The 19,429-nt window shown below is 37.7% G+C and overlaps 1 protein-coding gene across 1 annotated transcript; it reads left to right on the forward strand.

The window, feature by feature from the left end:
• Nucleotides 1-2,579: 2,579 nt before the first annotated feature.
• On the forward strand, nucleotides 2,580-13,541 carry LOC144654164 (uncharacterized). Its single transcript, XM_078514256.1, has 10 exons — nucleotides 2,580-2,627; nucleotides 2,991-3,759; nucleotides 4,490-4,738; nucleotides 6,970-7,059; nucleotides 8,312-8,418; nucleotides 9,066-9,084; nucleotides 9,404-9,522; nucleotides 10,259-10,304; nucleotides 11,141-11,419; nucleotides 11,925-13,541. The coding sequence occupies exons 1-10, from the start codon at nucleotides 2,580-2,582 to the stop codon at nucleotides 12,236-12,238; spliced, it is 2,040 nt and encodes a 679-aa protein (XP_078370382.1). The 3' UTR covers nucleotides 12,239-13,541.
• Nucleotides 13,542-19,429: the final 5,888 nt, after the last annotated feature.

Genomic DNA, 19,429 nt, shown 5'->3' on the forward strand with positions numbered 1-19,429 from the left:
TCACCTGCTGCTCATAAATTTTCAAGGAATGAAAACTAAACTTTTAACTTAAGCAAAGCATATTTTACACTGTTTACATATTTCCTGTATTTAGTTTTACCTATTTCCGGTATTTCGTAAGATACCGTTATCACCATACAAATTTAAACATAGCCAATGTAAACTCCATTGTACCTGAAGAAGGCTGGTTTGGCCAGCCGAAATATAGTACAAAACTACTGAATTCTATCATTCTGCTTTTCAATTTCAGCCTTAAATAAGATTGGGTCCGCTCTCGAAAATAATTTTTCTCGGCCCGCCCCTCCCCTAGATTCGCCACTGGTGACTGCTGTTTTGAAAAAAAATTCTGTGACCAATTTATTTTACAGGAGCTGAGATTCAGATGAAGTATTCCTTTGTGAAAACGAAATAAGCTTAAATTTTTGTCAGCCCAGAATCGTTTCCTTGTCTTCTTTATCTTTTGGCTAAAAATATCCTGGAAAGCTGCCGGTTTTTTACCGGTTACTTGATCCAATAAATGTTTGTCTACACTTGAAGCTCAACAAATGATTCATGAACCCGGGGGACTCCTATAGCTTCCTATATGAAAGGGGTGGGGATGCATTGTCGGAAATTTTGAAAAGAACTCCTAGAAGGGACCAGTCTGGGTGTGGCTCCAGCTTTTCTTGACCCCTAAAAGATACCAAAAAAAACTAAGAATAGAATTTATTTTTGAATATTTCTTCGTGTGCAGCCCTTATCAAGACCAGTTTCAGTAAAAATATTGGCGTTTTGCCCAGAACACTCTAAGTGAGACCAAAAAAACGGAAATTTACACCCCTAAGCGAGACGACGAGCATCTCTGCCCCTGTCATATGCGAGTCCCCTCAGGGCTCATGAACAAGTTTAAAGCCTTTGGATTAAGATTACCTGATGATGAAATATCTTTTGCATCATAAATGACATGGAATGACTTCAAGCAATCATGACTGGAGTTGGATAATTCTGTGACCAATTTATTTTATTTCTGCCCCTGTCATATGCGAGTCCCCTCCGGGCTCATGAACAAGTTTGAAGCCTTTGGATTTGGATTACCTGATGATGAAATATCTTTTGCATCATAAATGACATGGAATGACTTCAAGCAATCATGACTGGAGTTGGATAATTCGGTAAAAATTCAAAAACGATCTGTAGTTAAAAATTTTAAGCTTTTGACTTCAAGTCTGTAGTCTTTAAAGCTTGTTTTAATATTTAAATTTTTAACCAGAGATTGCTTTTGAATTTTTACCGAATGTCTTATCCTGGCCTCGTCCTGTTTTGGATAAATTATCAAAACAATTTTTTAATCAATCAATCACTCACTAAAATTTAATAACCTTAATGTTACTTATTTTCGCCCGTCTTGATTTTCGCGGTTTTTTTTTTTTTTTTTTTTTTTTTGCGAAATTAAGTTTCCGCGAAAATAAGTAATGTACCCTCAGAGCAGACGGGGTCTGAACAGGCCCCTAGCAAAACATATACTAATATGCCAAGAAAATAAATCATTAATATATAGAGAGAAACAAAAATTAAATATTTAAGTATTAAATAATTAATTGATTAAAAGAGACTAGCCAACCTCGTTCCCAAAAAATAAAAATAACAAGCTTCAAAACTTAATTGCGCTTCGTTACCGAAGTTTACGATGCCGAATGTAGTTACGCAAATGCTTTTTCCTGTTTCAGGAATGACCCAGAATGTTTGTCCGTCATCTCTAACCTAACCTGCGAAGTAGGGAGGGAGGGCATGATCTCAGGTTATCTCTAACCTGAATCTGGTGCACTGAGGTGTACAAGCTACGAAAATCGTGTAGCCAGCGGCCCGGCGCGGGAAACAAATAGTTTACCGGCTTGTGCCTAATTCCAAACTAGAACACATTAGTCTTCCATATATTAAAAGATCAACGAAATTACCACAACGGGATTCGGACCCGAACGTGGCCTCCGCGGATCGGAATGGGGATGTCAGCGGGCTCGAATTCCTTCACTTCCGCATGCTTTGCGTGACATGATGACGCGCGAGATCTAGATATGGTGACGAAATGCGGCACACGTGACGTTCATTGGGTCGCTGTAGCTCCTTGCTTTATTGTTGCTTGACGATGGAGGAAGACCTGCAAACTCAGCTGAATTAGAGAGATTTCGTAAAATGAATTAGAAAGGAAGGCTGGTCCCTCCTTCGTTATTCAACAGGTAAACTTAAGCGCATTTCACTTTGCGGACATTGGGCGGACATTTGGTGTTCGCGGGCATTTGGGCACCATTAATATTTTAGCGGCCGATAGCGCCACTTCTCGAAGAATAACGGATAGTTTATTAATTTTCATGATCACAAAGTTTGATAAATGGCAGTCAGTTGGCGATTTGATGATACACGCTCAGAAGGTGTAATAATCATGGATTCCACCGTTAATGGTTTTGGCGCATTAACTTTTACCTGCTTTTAAAACACTATGACTACATTTTTGCGGTTGATGTGCCGAAGGATTATGATCTCTTTGCAAATTACTAACTTGACGTTTGATTTCTCTTCCAGCTATTATCAGCTTATAGACTAGTATGCAGCGAAAAGTTCTGTTTTGCTTATTGGTCGTTAGCGGCTCTTGGGTAAGCAAGCTTATTACTGAGTAAATAGGGCACTAAATTTGTTTTTAATACTTTCAAAGTTCTGGTGTTTGCGCTTGTGTTTATTATTATGACATCCGAAAGCATTTTACATTTTAATTTATTTCTTACCAACCGATCCAATGTCAAAATTCGAAGATCGTATAATACGAAGGAATTTCCTTTTTAAACCATTTGGCAAAATATACATGTCCATAACTTATACAACATGTAACTATTAATGGATCATGTTTAGTTATTCCCCTAAATAATTTAATTAATTTACGAATTTAATTAAAGGAATTCAATCACATTGCTGGGTATAACACATAAATAATAATTATTTTCTCTCTTTTTTTTTGCAAGGTGTCTGTACAATGCCAAGCAATTTGTAAGGCAGACCAGTTTACCATTGTCACATCAAATGACAGCTTTCTGAGATGTTTAAATTGTGCTACCTGTCACCCTGGGCGCGGTTTAAATCCAACTTGTGGTAGCCGCATTACACATCCACCCCACATTGAATGCGAGGACTGCCCCTCAGGAACGTTCTCTGACAAATACGACTCAGCCCCTTGTCACAGCTGTCAGCATTGTGCAGAACATGAAAAATTAACTGCAACGTGCACAAGCACCTCAGACAGAATTTGTAACGGAACTTGTGAGAAGGGGTATTTCTTTGCAAACCCACATAATAATTGTGAGCAGTGCTCATACTGCTGTTTTGATGGACGAGATCAGGAACAACCAGAATGTATCAAACAAGGTTTGAATGCGACAGGCAGACACTGCAGTGGCAGATTAGATAAGCAATGTGGTCCTCCTCCAACAACAGTGGTGACAACCAAAAGAACAACTGTGACGCATTTGCCACCAACAACACATCAGATTCCGTCAACCAACACTACCACCCCTGCTTTAGCCAATGTGATATCATCACCAACCCACCCTCCAACAAAACATCATTATTATACTGCTACAATAGTTCTGAGTGTGCTTGGCGGCCTGTTATTAGCAGCTCTAGTAGTTGGAGCAATAATACATCAGAGGAAGAGTCAGATATGGAGACGAAAGAGGACAAATGGTACCGGTAATCCACCCAGCATTCAGATAGATGCAGGAGACAGAAGCCCAAGTAAGTTGCTAATTAATTACTACATGTACATACATGTACAGATTGTATACATATTAACCCATATGTTTTTGTCCTTTTCAAGCCACAGTGACCATAGGGTGCAACTAAAAGTACAATACAATACATTATAAAATGTCCGAGTAATTGCGCGTGCTGTGATTGGTCAGTTTGACTTCATTATAGCTCCATAAAGCATGCTGCGTACATCACGCGCGTGCTTTATTGAGTCATAATGCACGCTGCTCATGTCACGAGTTTTAGCGCACGCAATTTCTTTAATATTTCATAAAAGAAATAAAAAACTTTCTCCCCGTGCATTGTTGAGTTATATAAGCACTTGGGAATTTTTAAGAACACTCGAGAAGTGCGAGAAGCACTCGGCTGCGCCTCGTGCTTCTCTATGCTCTTCTCTGGTGTTCTTAAAAATTCCTGCGTGCTTATATAACTCAACAATGCACTCGGGTGCGTTTTTTATATAATCAAAAGGTCTCTCAGTCAGGCCCTGTTCCTGGCTATTAATTGCCACCGCATCATTCCAGTCCTTTCAATTAGTATCATCAGATATCATCTACTTTTCTATCATTCTCGGCCATGTGTCTGTGGATTCAGTTTTCTCTTCTTCTCCAGCCAGGTGGTGCTCTCTTCAAAGAATTATGTCCAGAAGTCACTACCACCTTATTGTTCATACTCTGATAATTAGACTATAAATTTATTTCATTTCTATTTTCAGCACAAAGAAATCATGACAATTATGCTAGTCAAGGACCACAAAGTGTAGTATACATATCAGAACATCCCAGAGTACAAGCATTACAGAATACAGGATATGCTCCCTCTACACCTTCTGCAACCCCAGAGGTGTCACCTTCTGCCACCCCCCAGCAGACGGATGATGAAGTGGAGGAGTTACCTGATGTTATTTCTGTGCGTAATAAGCGTCTTTTGAAACGACAAAGTAGCAGAGATGCTCAAAGCAGTGGTGAGTATTTATAGTGAACAGCAATAACTGTGACAATCCTTTTGGTCTTGAGAACAGCAGACACGTAAAGATTTTAAGGAAAACGCCAATTTTTCAAGTTTCAAAGACATGTTTCGACAGAGCATCTGTCATCTTCAGTTGAATGGTTTACAAAGCACAGTGAGTTGAATAATAAGTAGAAAAAAAATGCTAATTAAGACAAGTAGTAACAACAGAACATGATCAAAGTCTCTTGAAGTTCGAGATATCGACGTTTTTGCATGAAGTATGAGTCGAAGGTTTATCCTGTGCATTGTTCTTCGAACTTATCATTACAGTTTCTTTGTAGTTTAGTTTAACAATTTCCTATCTTCGCGGAGGAAATGCAGCCATATAATTTTGTCAAAAATGGCTCGTCCGCGCCGGGTATTTATACACATATTCCTTAACATTACACAAATAAACAGTGCAAATTTCACCGAGATCTGACAATTCTATACTTTAAAATTGCAAGGACCTTTCGAGGCAGTCGATTACGGCAGCAAAATTAGCAAATGAAACAGCAAAATATGCGTTCGACGCTTTGTTTTTGCGACGCCATATTTGAATTGTTATCGGTAGACCGCTGTTCAATGTGTTCAAGGCCGTATCGTTACGATTGCTCCACGAAAAAGCACAAAAAAAAAATGCGGATATTTCCGACTACTGTCGGAGAAAACATTGCGCATATAGTTGCGGCGTAAACAAATCGTTACACTCAAGCTGCGTTTTGTCTAGGCTCTGCGAGGGTCGGATATCAAGACCCAGGATTAAACAAAAGCCATATATACAGTGAATGCTTTCGAATTATATTTGATGATGAAATACGAAAGAATTTTGCTGTCTTTGACTGAAATTCCACTCGAACTGCGTAGATACGATCGCATGTTGTAAAGCCGATTCATGCAACATTGCTGTCAACGGCTCAACGCGAGGTCTCTAAAAGCTAAAAGAAGCCCCCATCTCTTGCATTTGTTTTAACTTCAATAATATCTTTGAAAAGAGCGAGTTTTTTGGTATGGTTTATTTTTGTCGTTTGTAATTTTTAAACGATGTAAGTAATAGTGATTATTTATTCGTGTTTTAGTTACGCAATCCATTGTTTGTGCGCCGCTTTTTATAGATCGCCTTTCAGACACACATGCGTTGAGTTAAGAAAGCTGACATGTCACTTTTAAAATTGTTATATAACGTTTGTAAATGTGACAAGTCATGTTTTTTCCACAAGATCGCAAGTGATCACCCACAGCGGAAAGTAATCCCTTGAGAAATAAAAACAGTCCCTTGAGAAATTAAAAAAAAACCCTTGAGAGTTTACAAAGATGTGGTTCCAAATCTTGTCCACATAACCCCTATTCTACCATCTTAGCTTGTAAACAAGAAAAAACGTTGAAAAAATGTGTGGATTAGAAGGATAATTTTAGATTTACATGGTGTAATTGCTGATTGAGGCAAGGTAGTTCCTTTTGAATATGGATAGGGGCCTCCTTTATCTTAAGTTGAAAGCTGGTAGAGGCGTGATCTAAAATATGAAAGCAATCTATTGAACACAAGGAGCGACAACGTTCAGAATTCTGAAGGTGTTTGAAAATGTGGGAGGCCTTATCACTGGCTAAGTGCTCACGCATGCATGTGGCAAAATGTCGGGTGGTTTCGCCAACATAACAGGCATTACAGCCTGCACATGCAAACTTATAGACCACATGTGAACGGAGACCCCCGGGGATAGGGTCTTTCACTCCAAAAAGATTAATTATACCGATCTTAAAAGAAGAAAAAACTAGTAAATTTTGATTTTTACAGTTCAGCTAAGGAGAGTAAAAAGTACACTTATAACTACTGTTAGATTATTTTTTGGGGGGGTCAGTAAATGGTTCCAGACCCACCCGGCCCAGCCGGCTCATCATATTTGTCTTAGTTTTATTTTTGCTATGATAATCTCTGAGTTAACTGCAACATATATACCAGTGTTTATTTTGCCAAATATAAGATATACCAAACAGAGTCAAGTTTGTTAACTTTCAAAAGCTTCCCGAGCCATAAAAGCACCTTAAAATTCAGTAATAATAATAACACCGGTAACTATAAATTATTGTGTCTAAAATGTGTAGCTGAGGGGATCGCGGAAGTGCCCCCTCTAGTTATTGTTGACACCTAACTAAGTTTGATTGGAAAAACCAACAACTTTGTCTCTTTAATGTTTCTCCTTTCAGCACCAAAGAAAGAGGGTGCTAATGAAAGCTTATTAGATCCTAAAGAACAGGCAGATGACGATGAAAATGTTAAAGGGCAAGAAAGAAGAGGTATGTTTAACTATGGTTAGATCGATCAGTTGGAATTATAATAGTATTACATTCCATAGTTCATATAGTGTGATCATCTGGCAGGGTGAGTTTAGTTCTGAAGAGAACTTTGACTGATGTTTCAACAACCTGCTGATCATGAGTGTAAGTCATCTTCAGAGTCAAGAGAAAAGTTGTTGTCAGTCAATGAATGATGTTATAAGTCTGGTCCATTGAAGCTGATGATGTTATTGGCTGTAAGACTCATGTGAAGTTTGTCAACAGTAATTAGTCAGTTGCGATCCGTCAATTGTTAGTCAAATTAAGTCATTCTGTTTCCGGTCTGTCTGTCAGTTTTGTTTAAGTCATGAATGAGTCGTTTGTGAGGTGCCAGTAGATGTCAACATCTGTTGATAGGCATCTACATGTTCTAAGTTTGTGTTCCAGCTTTCCAGAGTCAGTCGTTGAAAATAGTTAGTACTGTAGGATAAGCATTCAGCAAAGTCACAGTCCTTTTCAAATTACCATTTACTAATAAAGTATTATGTACAATGAGACCTTCCAATTAAGGGGGGTTGCCGTGTCGCAATGTCGCATGTTGCTGAGAACGGATGTCACCTAGCCAATTGTGTTACTGTTGTATTGTGTCGCGTTTCAGCGCCGTAATAATTTCACTTGTCGCTGTTAAAATGTTTATGTGTCGCCAGTATTCAGGGTCAGGGCGCTTGTCGCTTTTACCCCTTGGAAGGCCTCTACAATAATATGTGTTGTGGTTTATATTATGTTACGTATCAATGGTTTTTTTAAGTTTGATTTTAATTTTCATGTGTTCTGACAGCTTATGTAATGAATATCAGACCATGAATTTCAGGTCAAAATCATTTCAAACGAAGTTTGACTGTTATTTTCCTTTATTCCAGATTTACCTGATAATCATAATCCTGAAAGAATTAATACAAATCAAACTTAAGTTTGAAATAATTTTGACCTGAAATTTATTTTAAACTACAACTTACATGTATATATTTTCACATTAAATGATTTATGTTTGGCCACTGCATAGTTTTGACCAGTTGGTGGATGTGCAAAACAATAATACTTTTTTATTTTTTTTCTCACACACAATGACTCCCAGATGTGTGTGAGAGAAACGTTTTCTGCGTTATTTGTACCTTGGCCCTGAGCAGAAAACAACCTTTTATTCACAATTATATAAAGTTACATATTTGGTACATACGTCTTATAACATACTTGTACTGTCAAACTTTATTAGGCAGTGGACATGGTAATTCCAGGAAACGCAGTCTTGAAGCAATTAAAAGGAAATTTTCCTTATCTAGCTCTCTTGAAAAAGATGATTATCAGCCCTTAAGTGAAGAGGTATGCACAATGCAAATCTGCAGTTATCATAAAAATGCATTCTACTTGACTTTACATTGGATGTAATATGATATTGAACTGTACTATCGCTATATATTATTTAAATTAAACTGTCGATTTAAGTTTCAAATAGAATTATGTTAAATATGTTAATTAAGGCCTGGCAATGAAATTGCTATTGACCAACATCAAATTTCTTGACCAAGAAAAAAGGTTATGAGAATTAATAAAATAATCTTCAAAAGGAAATTGTGTTGTTCTGTCTTTTAACAAATTCTCCCTACTAATGTTATCAAAGGATGTATGGAGATAAGTCAGGAAAATTTGTGTATGGATTACTTACTGCCCACTATGCCTACTGGCATGAAGAGCAGCAATGAAGGACTTCCACTCCTGTCTTATTTAATAAAAAGAAAAGAACTTATAATATTTAATATTAATTATTTGGGGGTGGGGTCAGATGAGGTGGCAAATTTAAGCTTTTTGATGGGGTAGGGGTTCCTCTACCCCAGACTTTTCAACTCCCCCCCCCCCCTTGCCATCTTGGGTTATAATTAGTTGGTATGGCCCAATGTATGCCAGTCATAACTACATGCATAAAGTATATGGGTACTCAATTTCTAATTTTGTTATTTTGTCTCTTTTAGGATCCAGATGAACCACCAGGTGAGCAGTTAAAAGGATGAATTTTATTTTTTGCACATAATTTTAATTTGTACATTTATCTTCATGTCTGCCTTTGGAGTTTGGCATGTCCACTTGGCCATGAATAGATCGAGTTTATATTTGAATGTTTAGTGTTATGAAGTGGCTTGTGATCCGTACACCAGTGGTCAGTAGAGGGAGTGGAAAGAGAGCATCCAGAGAGCTTTCTTATAGAATCACTGTTGTTTATTCCTGTAAAACCTTTACTCCTAAATTGCAGAAAAATAATTTAATTATATGTGATCAACATTTCATTTCATTTGTGGATACCTTTATTCAGGAAATGGTGAAGTTGGCTCAAAAATGCGTAGTGGCCCAACATCGAGTTTCAAAGCTGCATTAAAAAGAAAATTTTCCTCGTCTGAAAAGGAACAAGATTATCAGCAAGTAAGAAGAGAGGTAGGTTTACATGTAGAAATTACTTGGCTGTATGTAATTTAGAAAATTAATGTGTTTTCTGTTTTAATTAAATGTTTGCTAAGGCTTGAAGCAAATTTACCTCAAGTTGAACCTCACTGTGTGATCACCTCTCAAAAGTAACCACATACAATTAGGCTTTACATTTTGGGCAGTCGCTCATGGGCAATAACATTGCAGCCTCGTAGGCATGCAAAGCGTGCAAAAGGCTACAGCTGCATTGCTCTCTGGACTCATTGTGTGCCCAATATGAAACACGATATTACCTTGCATTACTTTTCTCCTCTGTGCATGGTCCAGTTGTACTGAATCATGCAGTCTGATTGGTAAAAGGTATACATGTAGCCTGGGAGTGCATAGCAAGCTGTTGCAAAGACCATAAGCAGACTGGTGAAACAAAAAAAAAGATGAGAACAAAGAAAATTGTCAGCTTGGGAATATAGTCAAGGCAACAATCCACACAGCACTCTGGATTGCATGACTGTATGGCTCTTTCACATCTACAGTTGAACCCTACTAATCCAAACTGGGTTATTTCAAATTCCCCGCATTTTCGAACAAAAACCCGTTTCCTTTGTATTTGCCCTTCAGTCATTTACTATCGGCTTTTTTGAACTCCCCTATTTTGAACTCATTTTTGTTTGCCCTGACGGTTCAAAATAGCGGGCCAACTGTACTTGCAGATGTTCAGATGTTGTATTTCATTGTCTCGTCTTAGGACCCAGATGAAGGTCAGTGTGATAATTTTTTCACTACATGCACCGGTAAGTTATTTGTTTTATGTCAATGTTACCTTTCTGGCGGTGTTACCCACATGTCATCTGTCATGGTGGAATCCACTGTGATTTTAGATTGTCCAGTGCAAGCTAAACACGGCACTGAGCATAGGTTACATGTACATGTTTGACAAAGTTGAACGAAACGTTAAAAAACCTAGAAATATTAAATAACCAGTTAAAGTGTATTGGGCTAGCTAATATAATGTTGACCACGGCTCAAACAAAGTACCATCTGGATGTCCACGACAGGTGGATTTTTCAGTTGGGCCAGTAAATTTTGATGCTCACTGTCCCGATGAGCAGGGGGGCAGCTAAGTTGTCTGCCGATTTAATCATAACAGAAGTAAACTAAAACAAGCATGCAACTGCTTATTCAAAGGGCAAGCTAGAATTCAAGTATTGATTGTGTTATTGTTGTTTTCAGTAATATGCGAACTCTGAAATTTAATTTCCTCTACCAATGGTTGAAGCTTTTTGCTGCCGTCAATCATCTTAGCAGACCTCTCGGGAAACGGAAGTTCGCTTCAACCGGGTCAAAAGGTCACATCTCTCTATTGTGATTGGTAGATTTCGATCCATTTTGTTTGTTTCTGTTTTTCATGGTTTGTTTGCTGTTGCCATAATAAATGATTGACGGCAGCAAAAACGCGATCATTATTTGGATTTTGAATTTCAGAGTTCGCATATCACTGAAAACCACAATAATTAATTAGCGGAAATCAATTGATAACAAGAATAATTGAAAAAGCCTTTCAAGACCTGCATGATTTGGTGTAAAATGAAGACTTGGATGACTGTAATGTTTTTGTTTTTTTTCTCAGAACCAGTAAAGATTGAGGTAGAACCCATGCGTCAGGAACAAAAAGAAGGGTCAAAAGTGGAATTCAAGTGCAATGTCCAGGGAAAGAATAAAGTCTTCTATCAGTGGATCAAAGATGGTACACCGATGCCAGGTCAAAATGACTCCACTCTTGCCTTTAGTTGTGTGGACCTGCGTGACTTTGGCTGCTTTGTATGTCAAGTAAGCCTCGCTGATAGTCAATGTGGTTGTTTTAAATCATCTGCTGCAGAACTAGATGTTGTTCCTCGTGATGGAATGGGTGAGTATTGACTGTCAAATGTTCTGAATAATCTCTTATTGAGGGTTTCAAAAGGGGTGGCCCAAGCCTGGGAGCCCTAAATTGCCCATCGTGGTGCCCGAAGCCCTACCTTTTACTGCTTGGGATTTGGAGACGTTCGCTTCAGAGCGTGTATTCCCTGAGAATGTTTGCCACAGAGCCTGGAGCACTGTTTTATACATGTAGTTGTTGTTTTGTGTTGTTGTTTGTGTTTGGGGAGGGCGTGGGGGGGGGGGCGTGGGCGTGGCCCTGGAGCGTGGCCCTTTTAGCCTGGAGAGCTGGGGACCTAAACCCCTCGAGAACCTTGCTTATTCTTCTTGGTAGTAAAGCATGCACCTGTGTCTTGGCTCACATGGCACCTTTTATAGAACTAACACTATATCAAGCTGGATACCTAGCACCAGAGCCTCTTAAGAAACCCTTCGGGTGCTTAACCCTGTGGTTGCCGATTCCTCGACAAATAAAACTTTTTTCTTGTCATTTCCAGCCTACAGATGTCTTAGAGACGTAGATCCCAATACTCAAGGTAAGATAGAAACCCTTCTTACCAAGAAAATCCATGGACTTGGGGGCTGGAGGCAGGTTGCTTACAAGTACGCGATGGACAATGATGATATAGATTCGCTTGAGGGAAGTCAAGAAGCAGGGAAAACCATAATTTCGTACCTTAAAGCGACCAACCCAGATTTGAAAGTCTACGAGTTTTGTAAGACATTGAAAGACCACAATATACGGCGTTTTGATATTATCAAAGAATTACTTGGTCATCTTTCTGTTCCAGTTACAGAAAGGACCACGTAATTCAGTACATTACACCGGGCACATAACACACTTTGTAAAATGTTCAAGGAATTACGCGTGCGGCGATTGGTAAAAAGGAAATGTAAATCTGTGTTTGTAGTGGTCATGGTCAGTTCGAGAAAATCATGTAATGTTTAATAAATGAGCAGCAGTGTTTTATCAAGTTTAAAACACAAGGTACAGCCGAGTGTTTTAAACTTGATAAAACACGAACTGCGAATTTATTGAACGGCTTAAAAATCTTCTGATGTAGATCAACTCATTCTTGCACTAATATTTACATTTGGGGTTATTTTGGCCCAGAAAATTGGACCTAAAGTTTAGCTGTGTCTTTATCAGATATAAAGACACTCATTAAACATTAATTTCTTTTGTTTTTTCTTTATGAATTATTAATGAGTTTTTTAAAGCTCGATAAAGCACGTGGTCCACGGCAACATAATTTCTTGAACGTTTTGTAAAGAAGGGTCCTCGTGCATTGTTGAGTTATGTGAGCATTACTGATGTTAAGAACTCTCGAGAAGTACAATAAGCACTCTGCTGCGCCTCGTGCTTCCCTATGCACTTCCCTCGGGTTTTTAAAAATTCCCACGTGCTTATACATATGTATCAACTGAACAATGCCTTTAAGGCTTGGGCGCATTAACTATTCCCTAATAGTTATTTGTGGAAATTGCAATGGCCAGGGCACTGATGAGCTCTAACTAAGTAGTCTAGGTTCAAGTCCCGGCCAGGGACCTTAATTTGCTCTCACGGTGCCACTCTTTGTAACTTTTGATACAAGGATTGATCCCAGCCGTTTACAGTGCAACTGCTCCAACCAAGCCAACCAAGCAAATTCTTTGCAAATTTACCAATAGTGTTTGAGTGTTTAAACGATAGAGAAAGGTCATGAATTTATTGCTTCTGTAGTGTGCAGCTTGTTTAGATTGATAATTTGACGCAAATCTATTTTTAACGTCCAAGGTTTTCATTTATGAATTTGCACAAAATTTTCTCGAGTAGCCTTGTTTGGAGTAGTCACACTGTAAAGTAGCGATACTTCTAGGATCAATGTTTTACAGAAACTTAACAGGCCGCTGATCTGGATTTGGATTGTAGCCATTTTACGTTTGATTGACTGGTGTTCAGTTAAGAAGTGAAAAAAAGAACATTTTGTTTTTATCTTGTTTTTAAAGGGTGAGAGAAATCTAAAAATTAAGCAAAATGCTTTCACGACCGTCAGGGTTTTCCAGGAGCTTTCTCTAACACTCCTTAAGTACGCGGGGGATATATACAGCATGAATAAATTCATGAAGCGAAATTTTGCTTGACCTGCATCTTTTAAAACGCTTATTCCTCGGCTGTTATGAATGCGATTAAGCTCAAATTTAACAGAGACATAAAGAAATGATAAAAGATTATGAATGTCATCTTTTATTTGGTAGATTGTACCTACGGCGATGTTATAGCCACGATACTGCCAATTTGGGAAGAACATGATTTCGTGGCAGAGTTTGTAGAACGAGTAGGAGACAGCACACTGTGATCTTGTCAAAAACTTATCAGTCAATATCTCTAGAGTGTCATAACAGAAGCGGATTTTTTAATTTAAAGTTTTCCAGCAAGTTATGGCGGTTTAAATGCGCAAAATTTAATTGAATGCCTTCTACCTCTTTCTAAAAGCGCTCTATTAAAATTCCGCCTCTGTTATGACACACTACAGTATTCCTAGTTTACCTCTCTGCAGTGGCAGCTCATGAAGTTCTATATCCGCGCTGAATTCTCTGCCACAAAATTGTCGGAAAAGTCCAAACTTTGAGATTTCCGAAGGTGTCCCGATCAAAAAACGGTTTCAAAATGGTAATTATGGTAATTATATTGCACGCTTTTATGATGAGAACAATGCGTTTTCAAAGAGACAAACAATTCCAGACGCAAACACATCAAATCACGCGCGCGTGCTCATATTTTTTATGCAAATATCTCGTCGTAAAGTTCTCGATGTCAGTCGTTGAGCTTCGTGCATACGCTTTAAATAAATGCATAATGATGAGCCTAAGGTGTCCCCCGCGACCTTAACTGAATACAAACAAAAGCAAACAATTTCGTTCCCAGGGTTTCCCCTAAAATTACCAAGGGAAAAGCCCTGGGAACGAGGTTGACAAGCACAGGCCTAATACGTGTCGTTAGAAGATTATGACCCACACTGAGAAATGTGGGTAAACCCTTCAGTCGCCAACTGTGTCAGTTTGTATCTTCTTAAGACATTTTTATAGGAAAATTTCAAGTGATTTGGTAATCAATTATAGATATGGTTATCTCAGGGAAAAGTGTTGATTTAAAGCCAAATTCTCCTTAAAAAAAAGGATGCTGTAAGGAGAAAACTGATTCTGACCAGAGTGTCAGTATCGTCATGATAAACATCTGCACTCGTGCAATTGTTTTTCACTGTTGCAAAATCCAATTTCAAAACAACAACAACAACATTTTAGTTTTTTTTTTTTCATGTAGAGTTTATTAAATTCTAGAAGATTTTTACGCATATTAAAAATAAGCATATTTGAAATTGCGGTACAGATGTACGTAAACAATGGTATGGGTTTGTCGTAAGATTTTATAGTAATTTTACTAAGCCACTAGCCATAATATGGCTAAGTTGTACTTGTACTCAAATGTAATTGTTGAACGTTCACCTCAAAACAATTTTAGAAAATGGCGCGCGTGTTTTTAAGACGTGTGATGACAGTCAGTTTTGAAAAAAGAAACGGCCTTCGATTGACAAAATATCCATAGATATTATAGTTGATATTAATAGATAATATTTCAAGTAAAAAATATTTTGAACGATTCTTTGTACGTTGTAAATTAAAAGCTTAGAAGTGCATAAAAATAATATCTTAGCTATTAAATAGCGGTTTTAGAAATTAATCAAGTTATTATTAAAGTTACAGCTAGAGCTTCTTTTATCATAAGTTCTCACGAATTTTAGTTTAAGATTTAGTTTTAATTTTAATCTTAAGTGTTAAATTTTTATCCCAGGAAAGTTTTTAACTGTATTCGTATATATTTCTATTGTAATTTTTTAGGTTTTTAATTAATTTGATGTAAGGCGCATTTGATCATATCTATTTGTCAATTTGCGCCGAATAAGCATTAATTAGTATTATTATAGGCTGCTTCGTAGCTGTTTTAGGATTTTATAATATTATATCAACTGCCGAGTAAAAAGAAGACCAGGAGAAAACATGGCAGGGGTTCCTTGCTCACTGGCCTGCAAGGAGATGTAGACACAGGCGAGAAAAATAGGCTGCTGGCAGCTTAAGGTGGCTCGATCGGATTTTTGAGTGACGATACCTTTCATCTTTGAGCAACTTGTACGCCACCGTAAACAATACGACTGAAAATCGATCAGTACAGCTGTACTAAAGAAAGATGAAAGTTTCGAATGAGATGAGTTTCATCGAAATCGGAGTAACCATAGCAACAAAATGACGTCACCGCCCATTTTACACGAGACCAATTTTCTTGTAATAGAGGGATAATTTTGAAAAAAGGCTTCTAGACCTTGGACTTGACATAGTTTTCTTAAGGTCTGCAAAATTTGAAGAATTTTTATGAGAGCGTTTTCGAGAAAATTATGGATGAAGTTTTCAGGTGCTAAAATACAACAAAAACAAAGCAGTCTTAATACATTATTGAGAAAACGTTCACAAGGCCCGATCAAGTAACATTTTGGCCTTAAGTGAATCTTGTACTATCCAATTACCTTGGGAGAAAATCTCAGAGAAATCGTTTCATTTGATTTCTTGAAACATCGGCTTGAATATGAACTGGTATGAAGTGTTATTTCGCTCTTTTATCGAAAAAGGGCATTCGCTTACTAAAATGATCGCAAAATAAAAAGCGCTCGATAGAATTTTTTTAAACTTGGCAGTCAAAAAGAAGAATAAGTTTGTAATGAAATGTCCGATTTTCAAAATAATTGAAACATTCTTAGGCAGTTAATTTAAAGCCTTAACTCAGGTAAACATTGCGCTGTTTTTCACCCTACATCGGATCGCTGCCTCATTATAAGTCTCTATTGTGTCGTGCCCCGTGCAATTGTAAATTTCAGCACATCTTGAATATGTATAACAGCTGCTTGTTGTCCGAAAACTGCACAGAAACAAGCTAATTTAACAAGCCAAAATACAATAACAACGAGGAATAGGCTAGTAAAGCACTTGTATTATCTTCAGTCTCCTATTAGTTTCAAGGCCAAGGCAGAATTGTCATAAAAATCTCCAGTAATAAATAATTAGTGATTCATGATCTACTGGAATTTACAAATGCACGCGGCTTGAGACAATGGAGACAGATGATGAGGCAGCGATCCGATGTAGGGTGAAAAACAGCGCAATGTTTACCTGAATTAAGGCTTTGAATTAACTGCCTTAAAATGTTTCAATTATTTTGAAAATCAGACATTTCATTACAAACTTAATCTTCTTTTTGACTGCCAAGTTTGAAAAAATTCTATAGAGCGCTTTTTATTTTGCGATCATTTTAGTAAGCGAAGGCCCTTTTTCGATAAAAGAGCGAAATAACACTTCATACCAGTTCATATTCAAGCCGATGTTTCAAGAAATCAAATGAAACGATTTCTCTGAGATTTTCTTCCAAGGTAATTAGATAGTTCAAGATTCACTTAAGGCCAAAATGTTACTTGATCGGGCCTTGTGAACGTTTTCTCAATAATGTATTAAGACTGCTTTGTTTTTGTTGTATTTTAGCACCTGAAAACTTCATCCAAAATTTTCTTGAAAACGCTCTCATAGAAATTTTTCAAATTTCGCAGACCTTGAGAAAACTATGTCAAGTCCAAGATCTAGAAGCCTTTTTTCAAAATTATCCCTCTATTACAAGAAAATCGGTCTCGTGTAAAATGGGTGGTGACGTCATTATGTTGCTATGGTTACTCCAATTTCGACGAAACTTATCTCATTCGAAACTTTCATCTTTCTTTAGTACAGCTATATTGATTGATTTTCAGTCAGATTGTTCACGGTGACATACAAGTTGCTCAAAGTTGAAAGGTATCGTCACTCAAAAATCCGATCGAGCCACCTTAATCTCGTTCACAGACCCTTCTGAGTTCGAGCATCGCGTACATAAGAGTATACCTTATTATAGGAAATTAACGCGTCATGAAATTAACGCGAATTCCAAAAATTCGCGTTAATTTAAGTCGCGTTATTTTTTGTGAACGTTAATTTCCGCGCCGTTAATTAAGTGGTGCGTTAATTTCCGCGACCTTAATTTCCATTATTTTGCCCCAATTTTTCAATACAGTCCAGATGTTCTTATCTCTTCAGGCGTTGGACGCTCGAAGCGGTGAGATTCCTTTGCTTAACCCATACGTTTGGGTTTAGTATCACGAACATTGTTTCCGTCTCGGATTATACGCCTTAAGTTGAAATAAACTTTTTACTTTTGTCTCAATAAGTGTTTTTCTTTGTGTACGTCGCGTTAATTTCCTTCATTTGGAAATGTTACCCTCTCTTTCGCGTTAATTTCCTTTATTGGGAAGTAATATTTCCTTCGATTCGCGTTAATTTAAGTCGCGTTAATTTCAAATACCTTAATTTACACAAGCGTTAATTTCCTATAATAAGGTAACTAGATCTGCAGAGTTGGATTACTTGGTCGAAGACATGTAACTGCTACTCAGAGTTTCATGCTTCTTGCGAAGCAATTGCCTGATGAGTTTGTCTGATGATTGCTTGGCAAGAAGCATGAAACTCTGAGTAGCAATTAATTAAATGACCTCGACGAAGTAATCCAACTCTGCAAATCTACATATAGCTTTTGTTTATCTAATGAGCACTCTAATAGCTGATGAAGTCTTCAATTCATCATCTTACTATATTAAGAGTATAAATAGATATTTTTGTACTTGTTATTTGTAGCTGGCCTACCCTATAACGGAACATTTTGCACAAGAAATGCGTTTTGCATAAACATTAAAATTGCTTCTGCCAACGTTCGTGCTGTGTCTGTTTATGCTCTAATTTAACAAGAAGCTCACAAAGCTTACAACTGGGCCTGGACGCTTGACCGCTGGGTATGACTGGTTTTTGCATGAAAGCCAGGGGGTGAGCACTCCCATATATCTGGGCTATATAGGTATGATCCTCGAGATAGGGTATGGTTGTTTAGGTTCTCAATCCTTAAATAGGGTGTCATTTTTGCCTCTTCACATTGTGTTCCAGGTGTGATCCATAGATAGGGTACCTAAATTGCATCAGCTAAAATTGCAGTACTTATACGTACAGCTAAACGAAAACGAATGCAAGAAATCTAACAAGCTTTCTTTTCATCTCAGGGTTGTAACGTGCCTTGTTAAATATTTTTCGCCCATAGTGAGGTGAAGTCAGATAAAATGGTCGCCTACCGCGTAAAGCGAAGGTAAAACAATCGAAACTTTCAAACCACAGCCATAAAAGTGGTAATTTGCCCTCCCTCCCCTTCGCTGCTATACAGACTATAAAAATGGTCACGGTCGCCTAAGAGAGATGGTTGCTTACGACAGCTTCCAACCTAAAAGTTTTTGTAGTTTTAAAAAAGTGGTCCCTTACGAAAGGTGATCCCGGGAACATGAGAGGTCGCTCGACTGTATAGTTTACTCAATCGAATACAGTAAAATCACAGTTATAAGCCCGGGGCTTATACAACTTCGTGTGGATGGTGAAAACGGAACCCTTACGAAAAAAGATGACGTCACAATATCTGATCTTGCGCCGCATAAGAACGTTTCGTTTTTGTCGGCCATCTTGGATTTTTAACAAAAGTCTTTAATCGACAATTGCTTTTAAACTAGACATCAAACAGAGCATTTTTTCTGCGAAAAATAAATTGAGAGTGTTATTTTCATAGGACTGGAAAACCAAAAAGAAAAACAACCCCAATTTCCGTTTATTTTGATAAAAAAGATAAATTTAGAGCGTTAGATACCTTTTTTTGGCTGTAATGATGGCTTCGATGTTTTTGGCCAGAACAGCGCCTTAGCGTATGCCTTTCACTTTAACACAACTCAGGAAACCTTTGTTGTCAAGCTGAGCCTCAATTAAGATCTCAGCGTAGTTCGGAAATTTGTTTACCTGTCACCATGTCAATATAATTCATTTCTATTTGGAATGACCCTGGAATGGCCCAAGATATCATGCTACT

The sequence above is a fragment of the Oculina patagonica genome, chromosome 5 (genome assembly GCF_052425735.1).
Source record: "Oculina patagonica isolate OP01 chromosome 5, crgOcupat, whole genome shotgun sequence".
Taxonomy (NCBI): Eukaryota; Metazoa; Cnidaria; class Anthozoa; order Scleractinia; family Oculinidae; genus Oculina; species Oculina patagonica.